Source organism: Pseudoliparis swirei, chromosome 12, assembly GCF_029220125.1.
Source record: "Pseudoliparis swirei isolate HS2019 ecotype Mariana Trench chromosome 12, NWPU_hadal_v1, whole genome shotgun sequence".
In the NCBI taxonomy this organism is placed as follows: Eukaryota; Metazoa; Chordata; class Actinopteri; order Perciformes; family Liparidae; genus Pseudoliparis; species Pseudoliparis swirei.
In genome coordinates this window covers 17,648,509-17,664,472 of record NC_079399.1, presented here as the reverse complement: position 1 = coordinate 17,664,472, position 15,964 = coordinate 17,648,509, and the positions used below count along the sequence as shown (strand labels likewise).

At 43.4% G+C, this 15,964-nt stretch overlaps 1 protein-coding gene across 1 annotated transcript; it reads right to left on the bottom strand.

The window, feature by feature from the left end:
- Positions 1-4,667: 4,667 nt before the first annotated feature.
- On the bottom strand, positions 4,668-8,588 carry gpr63 (G protein-coupled receptor 63). The gene has a single exon (XM_056428586.1). The coding sequence runs from the start codon at positions 8,051-8,053 to the stop codon at positions 6,677-6,679; it is 1,377 nt and encodes a 458-aa protein (XP_056284561.1). The 5' UTR covers positions 8,054-8,588; the 3' UTR covers positions 4,668-6,676.
- Between the last annotated feature and the right edge of the window lie 7,376 nt (positions 8,589-15,964).

Sequence of the window (15,964 nt, the reverse complement as noted above, 5' to 3'; positions counted from 1 at the left end):
GATCTCCATATACAATATATACTTTATTGGTTTCCTAAGTTATCCGGGGGGTTCAATAATACCTGTTGACCCCTGTGACCCCATGGAAGTAACGCCCCTGCATGTGTGCAGCGTGAGCCAGAGCCGCCTGCGTCCTGGCTGGGAAAAATAAATAAGACTGGTGAGGAGAATATGAGTTGTGTGAGGTCATAAACACACAAGCGCATGCTCCCCGTCGCCATGGAAACAAGCATCTCCTCACAGTCCGGATTCGCTTCCTCTCTCTTCTTGCTTTCTGTTTTCCACCGAGGCCTCCGGGGTTTGGCAAGTGAGTGTCATATGAGGAATTTCTTTTCTAAAATGAGATCTTCAAAAACAGAGACACCTACTCTTGTTATGATTCATACCCAATACAACAAAAAACATTGATTTAAAAGTGAAACCACACTTACACCCTTACACTACATGTAACTCAAATCATATTCCAATCCAGTGGTGGATAAAGTGCTAGAATCTACACTATATTGCCATTTTCTTTAAATGTTTTTCACACTATAAAATTACTTATTTTATGATTACATTATTTTGTGGCATACTTTTCTCATTATGCAAATAAGATTTCATAACAATATTTTTTCTCAAGGTTTTTTAATGACATACTATGACATTTTTATAATTTTTTTAATGATACAATTAATTACTTTTTATGACATTTTCCTGACATACTATACAATTACTTTGAGTCTTTTTGACCTTTCAATGACATTTAGACTGACATACTAACCAATTACTTATATTATAATGACATGCTACACTAGGAGGTCTTAGAAAATGTAATGACATAGAAAATGTATATTTTCTATATATAAGAGCAATATTAATCCACAAAAAGTCCATTTCAAGATCAGAGAGAGGTGTCCCGCTCTTTTCTGTAACCGTTGGGATCCGCTACAGTGGAGAGGACCTCCAGGCTCGGTGCTGATTAAATGGATGAAACTTGAACTTCAACTATTTTGCATTAATACTTTTTAAGCCAATTTTTTCAGTTGTCAAGTCAAATTCATCAGGACGTTTCATCAAACATATGTTCAAATTATTTATTATCAAATATTCCAAAACGTTATGTAGACGTTGTGACCGCAGCGATCATGAATCCTTTCGTCCATCAACAGAAAATCGAATCAGCCACGACAGTATTTTGAGTCTCAAAAATATAATATTACACCGAACATCATCATATTGGCTGAATGTCACATTGTTACTTTTGATCTTTGATGACGACAAATAGAAATATGGAATAACAACAGCAACATTGTCAGCCCGGAATATAAATACATATAAAGTTATAACTCCGTTCATTTGGTTCAATAGAGTGGATGTTGTTGTTTTCGTGAAAGCATGTTAGAATACCAATTGAATATTACAGCAACATGTAAGTGGCTCAGATATGAAATATAATCCAGGTTTATCCAGTCAAAAAAAAATCATGTTTATCCATAAAAGCCCCTTCTAAATTCACCTCTGTGCACCATGCACTTATAATAACAGGGACACGGGTTGCATTGGCAGTACATAGCAACAACAGCATTATGTATACGAGCACTTCACAGTCCTGATGTTGATTCAGGAGCTAATGGACCGATTGTGAAACCATCTTACATCTCCCAGACCTTTCAGCTCCGCACCAGCGGGCGCCTCTCCAAAACTGAAGAGATATATTCCAAGGAATCTACATTTCTAATGGAGTCGTGACACAGAGAGGATTCCCAGAAGATGAACTCGAGGTAACCGAGCGGCCCCGGTGCTCGCTCCCATTCGGATTCACAGAACAGGTGTGGAGGCGCCGAGGACTGCAGCCATACCTCCTCCCGTGTGAGAGCGACTGAAACATGGTGGCTGAGCCACTGATGTCAGTCACAGTCACTTTTGCTAGAAAAATAAAATATAAATAAAAAATACACACATACATTTTCCTGTTCTGGATTTAGTTAAAATATAATTGTATAACACTAACACTATTCACTATTCATACATTATGTCATACTCATTGAATGTGTTGTACCTGTCACGCTGTTCATCTGGTCACATGACATCTCTTGCTTCTGTCCATCCTGGAGAGGGATCCTCCTCTGTTGCTCTCCTGGAGGTTTCTTCCCTTTTTCTTCCCTGTGAAAGGTGTTTTTTAAATTTTTTAGGAGTTTTTCCTGATCCGATGTGAGGTCAAAGGTCAGGGATGTCGTATGTGTACAGATTGTAAAGCCCTCTGAGGCAATTTTGTAATTTGTGATAATGTGCTATACAAAATAAACTGAATTGAATTGAATTGGACTATTGGTAGCATATCATCCTGTTCTCAAAGTGATCATATTTCAGAAAATGTAAAAGAAATATATATGTGTACGTACAAGACAGCAAAAAGTGAATTATGCACATTTGTTCTTTATCTTTTCTGGAATTTCGAAGCAAAGTTGGATTCATACTCGGGAAAAAAAGCTCAATTCTACACACACACACACACACACACACACACATGCACACGTTTTGGCTACAGCCTCGTCATGGAACAATGCTGCACGTGAAAAAAAAGCTTGTAATCATCTAACCCACAATAGTGGCGTCCGAGCCAATGGCCGGCGCTGCTGAAGAGGCACCAAATGAATAACGATGCCCGAGTGGTACCCACAGCTGGGCGAGCACGAGTGCCTCTTTTGCATCTCCTTAGCTGAACATCGCCCGGCTCCGCCGCCCCCGCCACGCGTCCCATTGAGACAACCGCAAGTTCCTGTTGCTTAGTAATAGTCTTCAGTGCCGTGATTAAGGTGGGCTTCAAAGCTCTGGGCACACTCATCACTCACTGCTGGCTGCATAATGAACCTCGAGGAGGAAGCCGGTTGAGCCCGGCGTCCTTGATAAGAGTGAATCAAACTCAACACGTGTCTGCGCTCATCGGAGGCCTCTGCGCCAGAACCGCGGAGGTCACGCGAGGTCACGTCGGCTTTAAAGAACAACCTGCTGACCTTTTCCTGGACCGGGGGGGGGGGGGGGAGGAGGGAGGGAGGGAGGTTGTTTTTCATACACGATGCCACGAGCTGCCAGCGGCCTCATTTGCTCCGCTTTCATGTCGCACAGTCGGCACAGATTAGCTTCCCTTTGATGTGTGTCTGACGGGAAAAGGCAGGAGGGAGGGGGGGGGGGGGGGGCTTTTATTTAAAAGGCTTTCTATTTCACATTAAATGTTGACTTACAAGCATATTCTGGTAGTTGTGCCAGCAGGTTAGACTCCCATGTTCATGTGCATCTTATATAAATGAAGTTTGGGGATTTAACGTACTTCACTCGTCACTTAATGTATATTGTATTTTAAAAATATTAAATACATATTAATATACTCAGATCGTGCTTCTTTTTTGGTTTGAGAAATAGTGCATATATGACATTTTCCCCCTTTAAAATGTGATTACTTACTACTATTTACTTATGATGATACTTATTCCTACGTTACACGGTATTGTGATTAAACACAAATCAATTTATTAATGTGCATCATGTCAGTCCCAACACACACACACAACTTAATGGCCACACAGTGTGAACTTCGGGGGCTGAAACACAAGATCCCGTTGACTCAGTTGGAGCCCAAACACACACAATGGTGACACTACAAACAGACCCGGGGCCCGGTTGTCAAGCAGGGCCCCTGATACAACACCCCCCCCCCCCACACACACACACACACCCCCACACACACACACACCTCACCTGACGGCGTCCGGGGGCCCTCGCGAGAGCACTCAGCTGACACTATGACAGGAAGTAGAGTCCCTGAGTGGAAGGAGCAGACCCAGGTGATGCACTGGAAGATAATTAGCGCGGAGGTTGCATGGAGGCGTCGCGTAAACACACTCGCCTCCCAGACGTGGCACCTCACATATCAAATAATGTGTTTTACACTTTTGATTTGAATGGATAGCCGTGCGTGAATGCTCGGGGGGAAAAATTACTCGGGGAGCTCATTAGAAGTGGAGATTTAAAGCCGACGTCAGATCCAACAGTAATCACACACATGGATCATACAAGTATGGATCATATCAGGAGGGATGGAAGTCACGTCACAGGGGGGGGGAGGGGATATTACACGCCGCAGTATCCCAGCTCACAGGAGCATGGTTACTATCTACTGGTCCAGAATAATGAGATATTAACATTCAGTTAAGCACATATAGAATACACACATTCATACTAGATAAACATTTGGGCCGACGCACTGTCCCTTTAAATGAACACCATGTTCCAGAAAGCTTTCAGATGAACCCGTTTGTTTGCTTTACGCAGCAGAGTGAGAACACGGAACATTGCAACCACCTATTGTGACAATAACAATGGGAGCGGAGCGTTGGGTATCTGTGTGCTTATCAATTACCTGGAGTTTGTTTTAGTTGAAATGTGTTTTCAAGCAAGCGCTGCTGGCGGTTATCATATATTTGAGAATATAGAGTAAAGGAAATGTATCATTCAGAAATAAATAATTCAGAGAAACCCTCAAATCAGAGTGAGGCCCTTTAGAGGACCAGCAGCTATAGCCCACCAGGAGTCCCATTGCCTCCCAGTATACACTGGTATACCCGACCAGCGACCTCAACAGATACACAAGGACAGGACAAAAAAACAAGTAAGACAGTTTACCAAGGTAAGAAATGTCTATTTCTTTATTACATTCAACAGTACAGTACACTCAAATTGCACATTTTCACCAGATATAGCAGCATTCTGACTGGCAAATGGACTAATTAATAGGCACATCCAAAACATTTAAATAGAAATACACATGTCCAAATGTGTGTGTGTGTGTGTGTGGGGGGGGGGGGGGGGCACTTTCTGACCATATTTAAAATTCTATTTTAAGCTATTAATTTACATGCCTCATAAAACAAGTTCTACGCAGCTAAACCCCCCCCCCCCCCCCACCCCTTCTTCCGAGACTCGTGATTCCAGTGGCAGGTAAAGACCAGTGGGCCCCAGCAGCGCCTCCTCTAGTACAACATTCAATGAGAGATTTACTCGTTTCAAACTCTCACACGATATGAGCCATTCAGTGCATTCCAGGAGTGATCAAAGTGTTTTCATTTACTTTGACAGTTTCCTTCAGAAGACTACTTCACTTAAAAACGATTTGATTTAATTTTTCACGACCCTGAATGACATCCCATCATCGTCCTCAGAGAAGACGTTTGTCCTTTGTGTGGAGCAGGTGGAGAAAGAGCCGGAGCTATGAAGAACTCGAAGAGCAATAGCAAATTCAACGGGGGTGTTTATCCGTTGGCTGGAGAACATCTCCCGAGTGGAGAGCTGGCTCCAGTTTAAATACCGTTTGTTCCGAGAGCGACGCGCCGGTCGAGCCAAGTCATAAAAACTGACAATCATCGAAAGCTGGCGTCGAATATTTGGACAATTTTGCAATCTTGACTTGAGCCAGATAGTTCCGGATTTCAAAAATCTTTCGTTAAAAGATCTTGTATGGTTGCTCGTGTTTGACATTAAACAAGAAGAGAACGTTGGTATTTATATCCCTCTCGTCTGCTCAAGAGGTATCTCTGCCGTTTATCAACAATTACTAAATCAAAAAAGGCAAATGTACCTGTTGCTTGGTCTGCTTGTTGAGATCAAACAGCTCTTCAGTTGCTACTTCTTGAAATGCGAGGAAATAAAGGAAAAGGTCTCCACACACACACTCAAAAGGCAACTGCACATCCGGAGGTACGAGGCCAGATAAAGTGTTGCGTCAGGATTTAAATCTATAAAATAGCAACTTGGATTCTAAAGGAGCTGCTTCAACAGAGCATGCAGCACGGTGCTGCGTCTGCAACGCCACATGTTTTTAAAAATGCGATGAAGGTGAATTTCAGCAGAGGGGAAAAGCCTCTTTGATTGGATCCTTCCACACGGTAAGTCCAGTTGCCCTCGAGCCAACGGATGACCCCTGTGACCTCCTGGGAGTCTTCACACACACACACGGGTTGGCAACGGGACGTCAGGCCGACATGAGCGCTGCGTTACATCAGGAACAAGGTCACGTTACGAAAGGAGAAGAGTTGACGCTCATCATCCATCTAGTGATGAGAACAGCTTCTACCGTTAACCGCTCGGGGGAAAAGAGCGCCGAGTCAACGCTTTTAAACTCAAATGATTATATTGTTTCATTTGTCTTCAGATTTTTTCCGAAGGTTCCCCAAAAAATTGACGATTTTAGTTTTTTCATTAACATTTTTGCCAATTTGATGTTGTGTTGTATTTAAACAAAGTGCTTGTTTGGCTGTTTGTGTTTAACATTGAACACATTTGGCTTCTTTAGTAAAAAAAAAAAATGTTTAAAAGGGTTTTGTAGAAAATCACAAGTACGGTTTCAAGTATGTACTGTTGGACCCTAGATATATATATTTTAATATAATATTATAATAAAAACCACGGTGAACAAATGTGTTGGCACCACCAATGTTTGACACAAAGTAAAACTTTACCCGTAGCAACTGCCCCCCCGGCCCCTCCAAAACTTATCCCCTTGCCTTTTTTTCAATGCAGTGCTGATTTTGCACATCACCAATAGAAAGTATGCCACCAAAACACCAACTCGGGTCCAGAACGGCAGGGTTACACGACGTCAAACAACGTTTCTAACGGCGCTTCAGAGCGGACGTTTCCTTTACACCACCGAGCGATGCTCTCCGCACACGTACACCGCGCTCGGCTGGATGCGCCTCTTCGTGTTGCCGGGCAGCTGAGGAAGAAACTTGAAGTACTTGGGCATCAGGTCGAGGCAGGCGTCGCGGAACTTCTTGATCCGCCAGTAGTAGATGAGAGGGTTGAGGGCCGACTTGAGGTAGCACAGCCACAGGACCCAGGTGCTGATTTGAAAAAAGCTCTCTTTGTGGTAGAAGCCGTCGCTGAAGGTCGCCACCAGACTGTAGGCAGTGAAGGGCGCCCAGCACACGGTAAACACCGAGAAGAGGACGAGGATGGTGGTGAAGGCACGGGTCTTGAAGCTCATGTCTATGTTCATTTGGAAGGGCCTCTGGAGGCTCAGCAGGCCCAGTTTGCTGGCCTGACTCAGACAGATGCTGTCCGGGTGGCTGTGGATGCGGATGGCGTTGTGGCGGATGGTGTTCAGGATCCCCATGAACGTGTACAGCATGACCATGAAGGGCAGGAAGAAGAAGGCGAGCATTATTATCATCACGTAGGTGTGGTAACCCGGCTCGACGCTGTATCCAAATACACACTGAGGGGCCCTGGGGGGGATCTGTAAGGGCGGGGAACCAACCGCCAGGGGGAAGGAGAAGATGAACGAGAGTCCCCATGTGACCACGATGAGCAGTTTAGCTCTCTGCGGGCTCAGCTTATCCTGCTTCTGGACAATGATGAGAAAACGGTCGATGCTTATTATAAGCAGTATGGCCACGCCCTCCATCACAAAGAACCAGAAGAGCATGGCCGAAACGCGGCAGAAAACGTCCCCGAAGATCCACCGCGTGGTCATGACGGTGACCAGGGCGAAGGGCATGTTCAGGATGGCCAGCATCATGTCGGAGAACGCCAGGCTCGCCAAGAGGATGTTGATGGCCGAGCGCATGGCGGACCTCTGGTACACCATCAAGCACACCACCATGTTTCCCAGCAGCGCCAGCAGCAGGATGACGACCATGGCGAAGCAGAAGAAGACCTGCAGGGGCGCGCCGACCCCCGGCGGGCTCGCCGAGGCCTCCGCCGTCGGCGGCGCGACCGGCCCCGGGGTCGACCGGGAGCCCATGGAGGTGTTCCCCGTCGACGGGTTCAGCAGCCCCGCGACGAGGCAGCAGAGGCTGGCGTTGAGGGCCCCGGCCTCCGGGAGCGGAGCGGACCATTCGTCCCCGGGGCGAACGGGCATCGTCGCCGGCGAGCTCACGGCGAACGCGATGCCATCGGAGGAGACGTTCCCGGCCTCGCGCAACGTGGCCGCGTCTTCATGGCTGCCGGACCCTGAGACGGGCACAAGGAAGCAGTGGATGCCAAGGAAATACAAAGAAAAAGGGCTCACCAGCATTATTTCAGTCAAAAACAGCCATTAAAGTTGGAACGACAGTGATCCATTCAGGATCCAAGATGACATGAACCACGTAACTTTTCGGAGACTTCTCGATATCTAAAGCACATCATAAAATGCGTGTAGGCTGAATAATTTTTTGTCCATATTGGACAACCCGGACCACCCTCTCCACCACCTCCTACAGGGACAGAGGAGGACTTTCTCCAGACGTCTCCTCACGCTCCGCTGCCACAAGGACAGATACAGGAGAACATTCCTGCGGACGGCTATTCGGCTCTATAACAGATCACCTCTTGCCAGATCATAGTGCAATAACTGTTATAATAACATCATAATTATTACCACTGTACACATTCATATTTACACTATGTTGATCTGCACTTCACACATTTCATTTACACTACACACATATACACTTTGCATTTTGCACACTGTCTATATTTAATTTAATTTTACACTGCAGTCATTAGTATTATATTTGTGTTTGCATATATGTTGTGTATATATATATATACATATATATTTTATTTTGTATTTTATATTTTACTTTGTATACTTTGCACAGTCATTGTATTATATTTGTTTGTTTGTGTGTGTATATATATATACATATATGTTTCATTTTATTTATATACATATATATACTTCATTTTGTATTTTATATTTTACTTGTATACATCTATAACTTTCATCCCTGTTTTTTATATTTTATATTTATATTTTATTCTCGTGTGTTTAGTTTATTGGTGCTGCTACTGTGACGACAAATTTCCCCTTGGGGATTAATAAAGTATCTATCTATCTATCTCTCATATTACCTAAAAGTCTCGAGGAAAACTGTATTTTTTACAAAAAAGATTACAAAATCCAATCTTGTGCTCACAGGATATCGAGTTGATCCAGCTCTCCAAGCGTGGGTCTAGTTCTGCTGCCGCCAAAGGGTTGTTGTCTATCTGTTCATTAAGTAGAGCTTTGCAACTCGTTTGTTTAATATGTGCAAAGATAAATGGCAACAACCACAAAATCTCCAAATCCTGCTGACCAAGCAAAGCCACGAGGCCAAATTCCACCGTGCTTTTATTTTGATTATAAACCCAACTCTCTGAGCCTTTTCCTTTTTTTTTGTCTTGTAGTTTTAGAGCGCACCGCTTTTCGAGAGCCTTGTCGTCAGAGAGGTTGGCGGGTTTGTATCACCGAGCTTTTGGAATGAGCGATGAACACACTTGACTGGAGAGTGATATCAGGAAGAGAAAGAATAATATTTTTCACTAAAAGGCAACTCAAGAGAATCGGCCTGAATAGGAATCCTCCTCCCTGTTTGCTGACATGTGATAAGAAACCGTCTTAAAGCGTCTTTCTTCACCGCTGCCAGGAACCAACCGCCAATGTTCACCCGGGGCCAAGTCCACCCGGCGCCATAAAAGCCCTCATCCCTCGTATAAACATGACACACTGTTACTTCAGACCGACGGGCATCATTTACAACAAGCGGGCGAATGCCAAATGATAAATGTGCCGTGTAGAATAACAGTTCACTTGTAAGTACTAAATGATTAATTTGCACGTCAATTACATTTTGTTTTTGTTTTGATCAAATCTGCGTGGGTGTGGAAAACAAGCGACCGCAATTACAGGCAATTATAATGAGAACAGCGCATCTGGTGTCTTTGAACGGTGGCCATGTTGAAACACGGGGGCCGGGGGGCCGCTCCGATACCTGGACATGTCGTTCAACAAACAGCGTTATCTCCTTTGTCATTGTTAGCTTGTAATAGTCTATTTTGATAACATCTGCAGAGGTCTTATGTTTTAAATTAATACATATAGAAAGATATTATAATAGAAAATATTAGGGAGAATATTGATATTGTTATTAATGTATTATGAAGCATAGGGGTAATGTTTACAAAATGGCAAGAATTAATGTATGTTGAATGAGAGTGACTGTATGTTAGTATTATAGATTGACGAGGCCGGTTGAATTCCGTCAAGTGACTCACAATAACAAGGGACTTTTATTGTGAAAGTGACTTTAATGCGGACAATAACAAGACGGGACTCTTATTGTGAAAATACTTGTTTAGCGACTTGACCGGAAGTGACGTTTTGACCGGGGCCGGTGACATTGAGTATAAAACTCTGTGGATTAGAGAAATCGGGTCTCTTCCACAGGTATTCTCGACGCCGGAAGGAGGGCGGAGGAGCCGAAGAAGAGCACGATCGTGAGGCCTTGAATGCTTGTTTTACCCTTCCTGCCATTAAATGTTGATAACTTAATTCACGCGCGTCCGGAGGCCTGTTTTCCATCATTTGCGAAGTGCCCAGTTTCAGAATTAACTTAACATCACCGAGACAACCGGGAGACAAGAAGGCCGGCGCGAGGAGATAAGCGGCGAGACTTTCGCTTCATTCACATCGCACGATGACGACAAGCGCGTTATGATGAAGACGCGGCGAATGAGGGCAACCCGTTTATTCTTGGCCTACTTCCTGCTCCATTCGCCTCACATCCACACACACACACACACACACACACACACACACACACACACACACACACACACACACACACACACACACACACACACACACACACACACACACACACACACACACACACACACAGCACCTGTTTTGTTCTTCTTTTTGTTTAGGATACGGGCCTCATGGGTCACAAGACTGGACCTACTGTGCAGCAGTCTATCTCCAGCATCTCTCCTCTTTCCCTTCCTGGGTGGGGTGACCCTTACATGTTAAAAATAGCCACTTCAGCCCCCCAAGCAATCAGGTAAACCCTGCAGTAAAATAAAATTATGATGTTCCGGTACTTGGCATTCGCAACGCACTGTGAATTGTTCAAATACCGAACGTGGTAACGCAATTATGCGACCGAGTTTCCGCAGGGAGAACGATGTCAAGAGCTTTTCAGCCGCGTCTTGTCACCTTTGAATCGGTAGGAAGATTAATGAGGATTTAGTTATTCCTTTGGTGAGAATAACAACCTGTCAGAGCCTGGTTTATTCCAGGAGACATATTAAACACAACATGAAGTGTCCGCAAGAGAAATCCCCGTCTGCCTCACGATGTCTGCATATGTCTGCATATTTACCAATCTAAGAGTGAAGGGAGATGATGAGGGACGGCAGATTGCCTGTGTGGAGGGAAATGCTTTGGTCAAACAGGATAGAGTGAAGATTAAATCTGCCATTACACGTTTACAAGCATGGATCAAGACAAAGAAAGACCATAACAAATCAAATCTTCTCAGCAACCGAATACCTTATTGTGAACGTAGGAATGCCACTTATTTTATTCACAAATCGAAGTTTTGCTCGAAAGGTTTAAAATAATAATAATAATCTAACAATGATGACATTTTGTTTGTCAAGTAATAATAATAACAATAATTATTATAATTAATATTATTATAAAAAAGTAACGTACGTATTTATAATGCTACAGACCTTTTTCGCTTTTCAAAACTTCTCCAGAATTTATTTTGTAAATAATTATTTGTATTTGTATTATTATATAGTTGCAGTATTTTAATTATTAAATTATCTTAACCCTTGTGTTGCCTTAGGGTAATTTTGACCCGAATCAATATTACACCCTCCCCCCGCCTTTGGGTCATTTTGACCCGATTCAATGTTTCACCCTCCTGTTACCTTTATATTTACTAACATATTTTACCCTTTGGGTTCAATTTGACGCCAGCAATTAAAACCTCCAGAAAATTATTAGAATGAATATTGTTTTCCAAGTTTAAGTGTGAGGCACTTTATGTTTGTTTGTTGACTACCGAAAGAACACCGACATTAAACATTGAATGGGGTCAAATTAATCCTAAGGCGGGGGGAGGGTGTAATATTGATTCGGGTCAAAATGACCCTAAGGCAACACAAGGGTTAAACTTTGCAGTCAATATTTTAAGAAATCTGTATCACTGGATTTCTCAACTTGAAAAATCCTATTTTAGAATGTGCATTACCTTGGTTTCTGTTTAACTATTTTAAGAGGGGGATTTAAACCACACGCAGTCATTTTCAAAGCAAAAACATTTAAATAACGTTAAAGACGACTTCATCTTTGAGTCTTAAAGCGTGTGATCAAACAGCACAGGTCGGTATTCAGTCGCCTAGAAGCCCCTCATGTCATCCTCCATGTTTAGTTTTCATCTGTGTTGGCACGGAGCCCAGTTTGTGTTCACTTGTGTGTCTGAAGTTTGGCGCGTGTTGTTATGCAAAGCACGCACACACACACACACCAGGGCTGCAACCGGACTATAATGTATTCTAACAGCAATCAAAGAGACTCATGATGCTGTGTCCCTGGAGGAGAGGAGAGGAGAGGAGAGGAAAGGAGAGGAGAGGAGAGGAAAGGAGAGGAGAGGAAAGGAGAGGAGAGGAGAGGAGCACCTGATGGGCAAATACATCCGCGAGATGAGTCGGGAGATTAAGTCGAATGTTGGAAAGAATAAAAAAAGAAAAAAGAAGCCAAATAGAATGACACCTCATCACAAGAAGTATCTCCCCCCCCCCCTCTCTCTCTGTTTGTTTTGACACCGTTACCGGCTCGAACAGCTTCGACTGTTCCGCCACAAAAATGGTCGAGACGAGAAGAAAAAAAGGGCAGAACGTAGAGTCCGCTTCACATATGAGAGGACCAGACGAGATCCGCGGGTGTTCTTCATTTCGATAAAATAATAATAATAATAATAATAATAATAATAATTATTATTATTATACAGTGTGTTGTTGACATCCCCCCCCTCATATTACCTGCTTCATTCCCCCATGTTGCAGCTCGCGGTGCTCCGGCTCAGTCCACCAAACGCTGCATCTCGCCGCCCAACAGCGGCTCGTGTTCCCCTCCGGGTCGCAGTCGAGCCTCGGGGAGGAGCGGTTCTTCTGCCGAACACGAAGGCCGGTGCTGCCCCCCCAACAAATAACACCAACAAATAAGCAACGTTAGGCCTCGTTGCTGTAGTTCTGTGTCACCGGCGCGATGCCGCTGCGTTCACAAGCCGAGTCGCAGATAAAGTAGAGTCCGCATTCGTCTCGCTTTGTGTCCAGCACGAGAGACACAGCGCCGGCTTTTACTTTGGTTCCGCACTGGGTCAATATTAAGCTTCTTTTTTTTTGCATCCCTTTTTTCCTCATACAGATGTGAGCGGCCCCTCCTCCAGCACCATGTGGACCGGGTTTATATCCACTGTATGTATGCGGTCCAAACGATCGCCACACTGTTACAAACTACGCTCACTTTCGGCTGGCTGGATCTGCGGCAAGGCGCCCGAGCGTACACAAACACAGCTTCCGGTTTGGGCTTTTCAAAATAAAGCGAGGGTCATCAATTCAATTCAGTTTATTTTGTAGAGCTCATTCTCACAAATTACAAATTTGCCTCAGATGGCTTCATACGAGGCAACTAAAGTACAAGTACACACAGAGTTGCATGAAGTCAGCATGAAATGGGAATGTATTGTATATAGCAATATCATTGCTTCTGTCCAGCCTTAAAAGCAGTGATTCCCAAACTAAGGCCCTCGGGCCGAATCCGGCCCGCCTCCACATTTGGCCCGGCCCTCTGAACAATACCAGAGACGTATTATAATTTTTCTTTTCAGTCTGGCCACGCAAATCCTAGACTTTTTTCGGTGAAGAACACAGAGAGGGGTATTGGGTTATTATTTATTTATTTCCTGACTTTTTTTTCTGTGAAGATCCCGGAAAGGGTTGTTAATATTTGGTCATGTGTGGCTTTCTGGAAAACAATAAATGTTTACATTTAGGCACCCCTGCGATCGTCACACTGTTACAAACTGACCCCGGCCCCCATCAGAGAAGGGAAAAGTTATGTGGCCCTCACAGGAAAAGGTTTGTGGACCCCTGCTTAAAAGTGTCTTCCCTTTTCCCCCCCGTGAAAGGGTTTTTTCTATTTCTTGGGAGTTTTTCCTGCTCTTACTTTGAAGGAAAACACCGGCGCGCTGTCCGTTATTCGCGCGCTCTCTAGTTAGCTTGACGCAGCTCTGTATGCAGCGATAACAGACACCCACAGGGGCCAGTCGCATGGGCAGAAGAGGACTCTTCGTGGCACACGCCCCGTTTGGAGTGTCTTCCAGTAGAAACGTCAAAAAGTATTCAAGTGGGCGTGCTCTCGGCTGGAGGAAGCGCTTTCGTTTGGGCACGTGCGTGGTGGGTGGCAAAGATGACAAATGGAGCCTGTTATGGCAAAAGTGAGCTCAGCGCTATTAGAATGTCATTTTCTGTCCGTCTGTGAACATCATATGAATATGAATGAAGCTCAACACTGGTGGTTTCTGGTTACAGTGCAAACGGTGTGCATATGTGCAGTGAATTGGATGGCTTTACATGTGACCGTAGCATAAGAACATTTAAAAAAAACTCGATATATGAACAGCTACCGACATTCTGTTTCTGCACATCTTTAAAGGTATTTGATGTAATCTTGGATTTCTACAATCGATGATGATGATCTAAATTTCAGCTTCTGTTAAGGGGGCCAGTAGGTTTGCCAACAGGCCGGATTTGGCCCACAGGCCACTGTTCGTCTCCCACTTAATAGAAACCACGTTGGAAAAGCAGTCAGCCTTTGTTAAATACCAACCTTATTTTCTTTATTTACTCCAGTAAACCAAGTCCGTGACATCGATGACGCTTTAGTTACACCTTAAAATGGATTGGATGAGAAATTAGATAAACAAAAGACTGCTCAGTTAAGATAAGAACTGATTAACATGCATGCGAACAGCGTCAAATAATCTTTAACTTGTGTTTAAATATATGTCTATATAATATGGCACATAGTTTTGTGATCTACCCGCTAATTGATTATCATGTGTGTTATATGTGGTGAGAAACCACAGCATCTGGAGAGCTGGTTTAGAAAGCTGTTGGTTCTGAACCTCTGTGAACATCTGGGTTCATCTGAAGCTAAAAGAACAGGTGATTGTTTTAAACTCAATAATAATCCTGTCAGACGTGGAATTAAATACGTATCCTCCACTTAGGGCGTCACCTGCACTGGTACACATGAGGAATGTTTCCTCAACATACCTTTAAGATAAAAAATATTATTTTAAAGTCTAAAATACACGATTTTTTTTTTAAAAATACATTTTTCATTATTCAATAACAACTAATTATTTAATAACCAAGTAAAATGATCACAACTTGGTTTTGTTATGAAACAAAATGTCTTATCATACGGGTCAGTTAGTTTGTGACCGTATTTGATTAAAAGCCTAATAACTTTATTCTCCTTCTTTATTCTGTATTTTAGCCTCAACCAAACTGTAAACTATAATATAACTTGTGAAATATTACCATCTGCTGGTTCAACAAATCAACTCAGTAAGTTTTTAATAGATAAAAGTCTTTTGTTCTACTTCAAAGCAGGAACCCACTCTCCCTCCAGAGTGAACCTGGTTCTGGTGGGAATGTCTCTGGAAAGACACCAGAGAGCCAAGCAAGGGAAATTGACACAGGTGGTCGACCTGTTGTTGCCATCGATACCCCAGACATCCTCGATGATAACATTGACCTGATAATCAGAACAATTTAAGAGAACAAAGTGTAACGTGGTTCGCTTAATGTATGGTTTAAAAAAAGTATAATTATAGTCTGCGGTCATGGAGCAATGGTTTAAACATGTTGATAGTTTGCATTTCTTTCTGAGTGATTTGTTAGCTTAGCTTAGCATAACGACTGAAAGCAGCGAGCCCGGTTCAAAGAGTGAAAGAAAATACAGCTAAAGCTCTTTTTAAACACGCCATCTTATTTGTTTACCATGTTCAAAAAACAATCCAAAAAGGACAACGCTGACACGATTTGTTTTTGTTTTGTTGCTAAGCTAGGCTAACCCCCATACTCCGACATGAGAATC

Coding starts and splice junctions, on each gene's coding strand:
- gpr63 (XM_056428586.1), bottom strand. CDS start 8,053: ATGCTGGTGAGCCCTTTTTCTTTGTATTTCCTTGGCATCCACTGCTTC.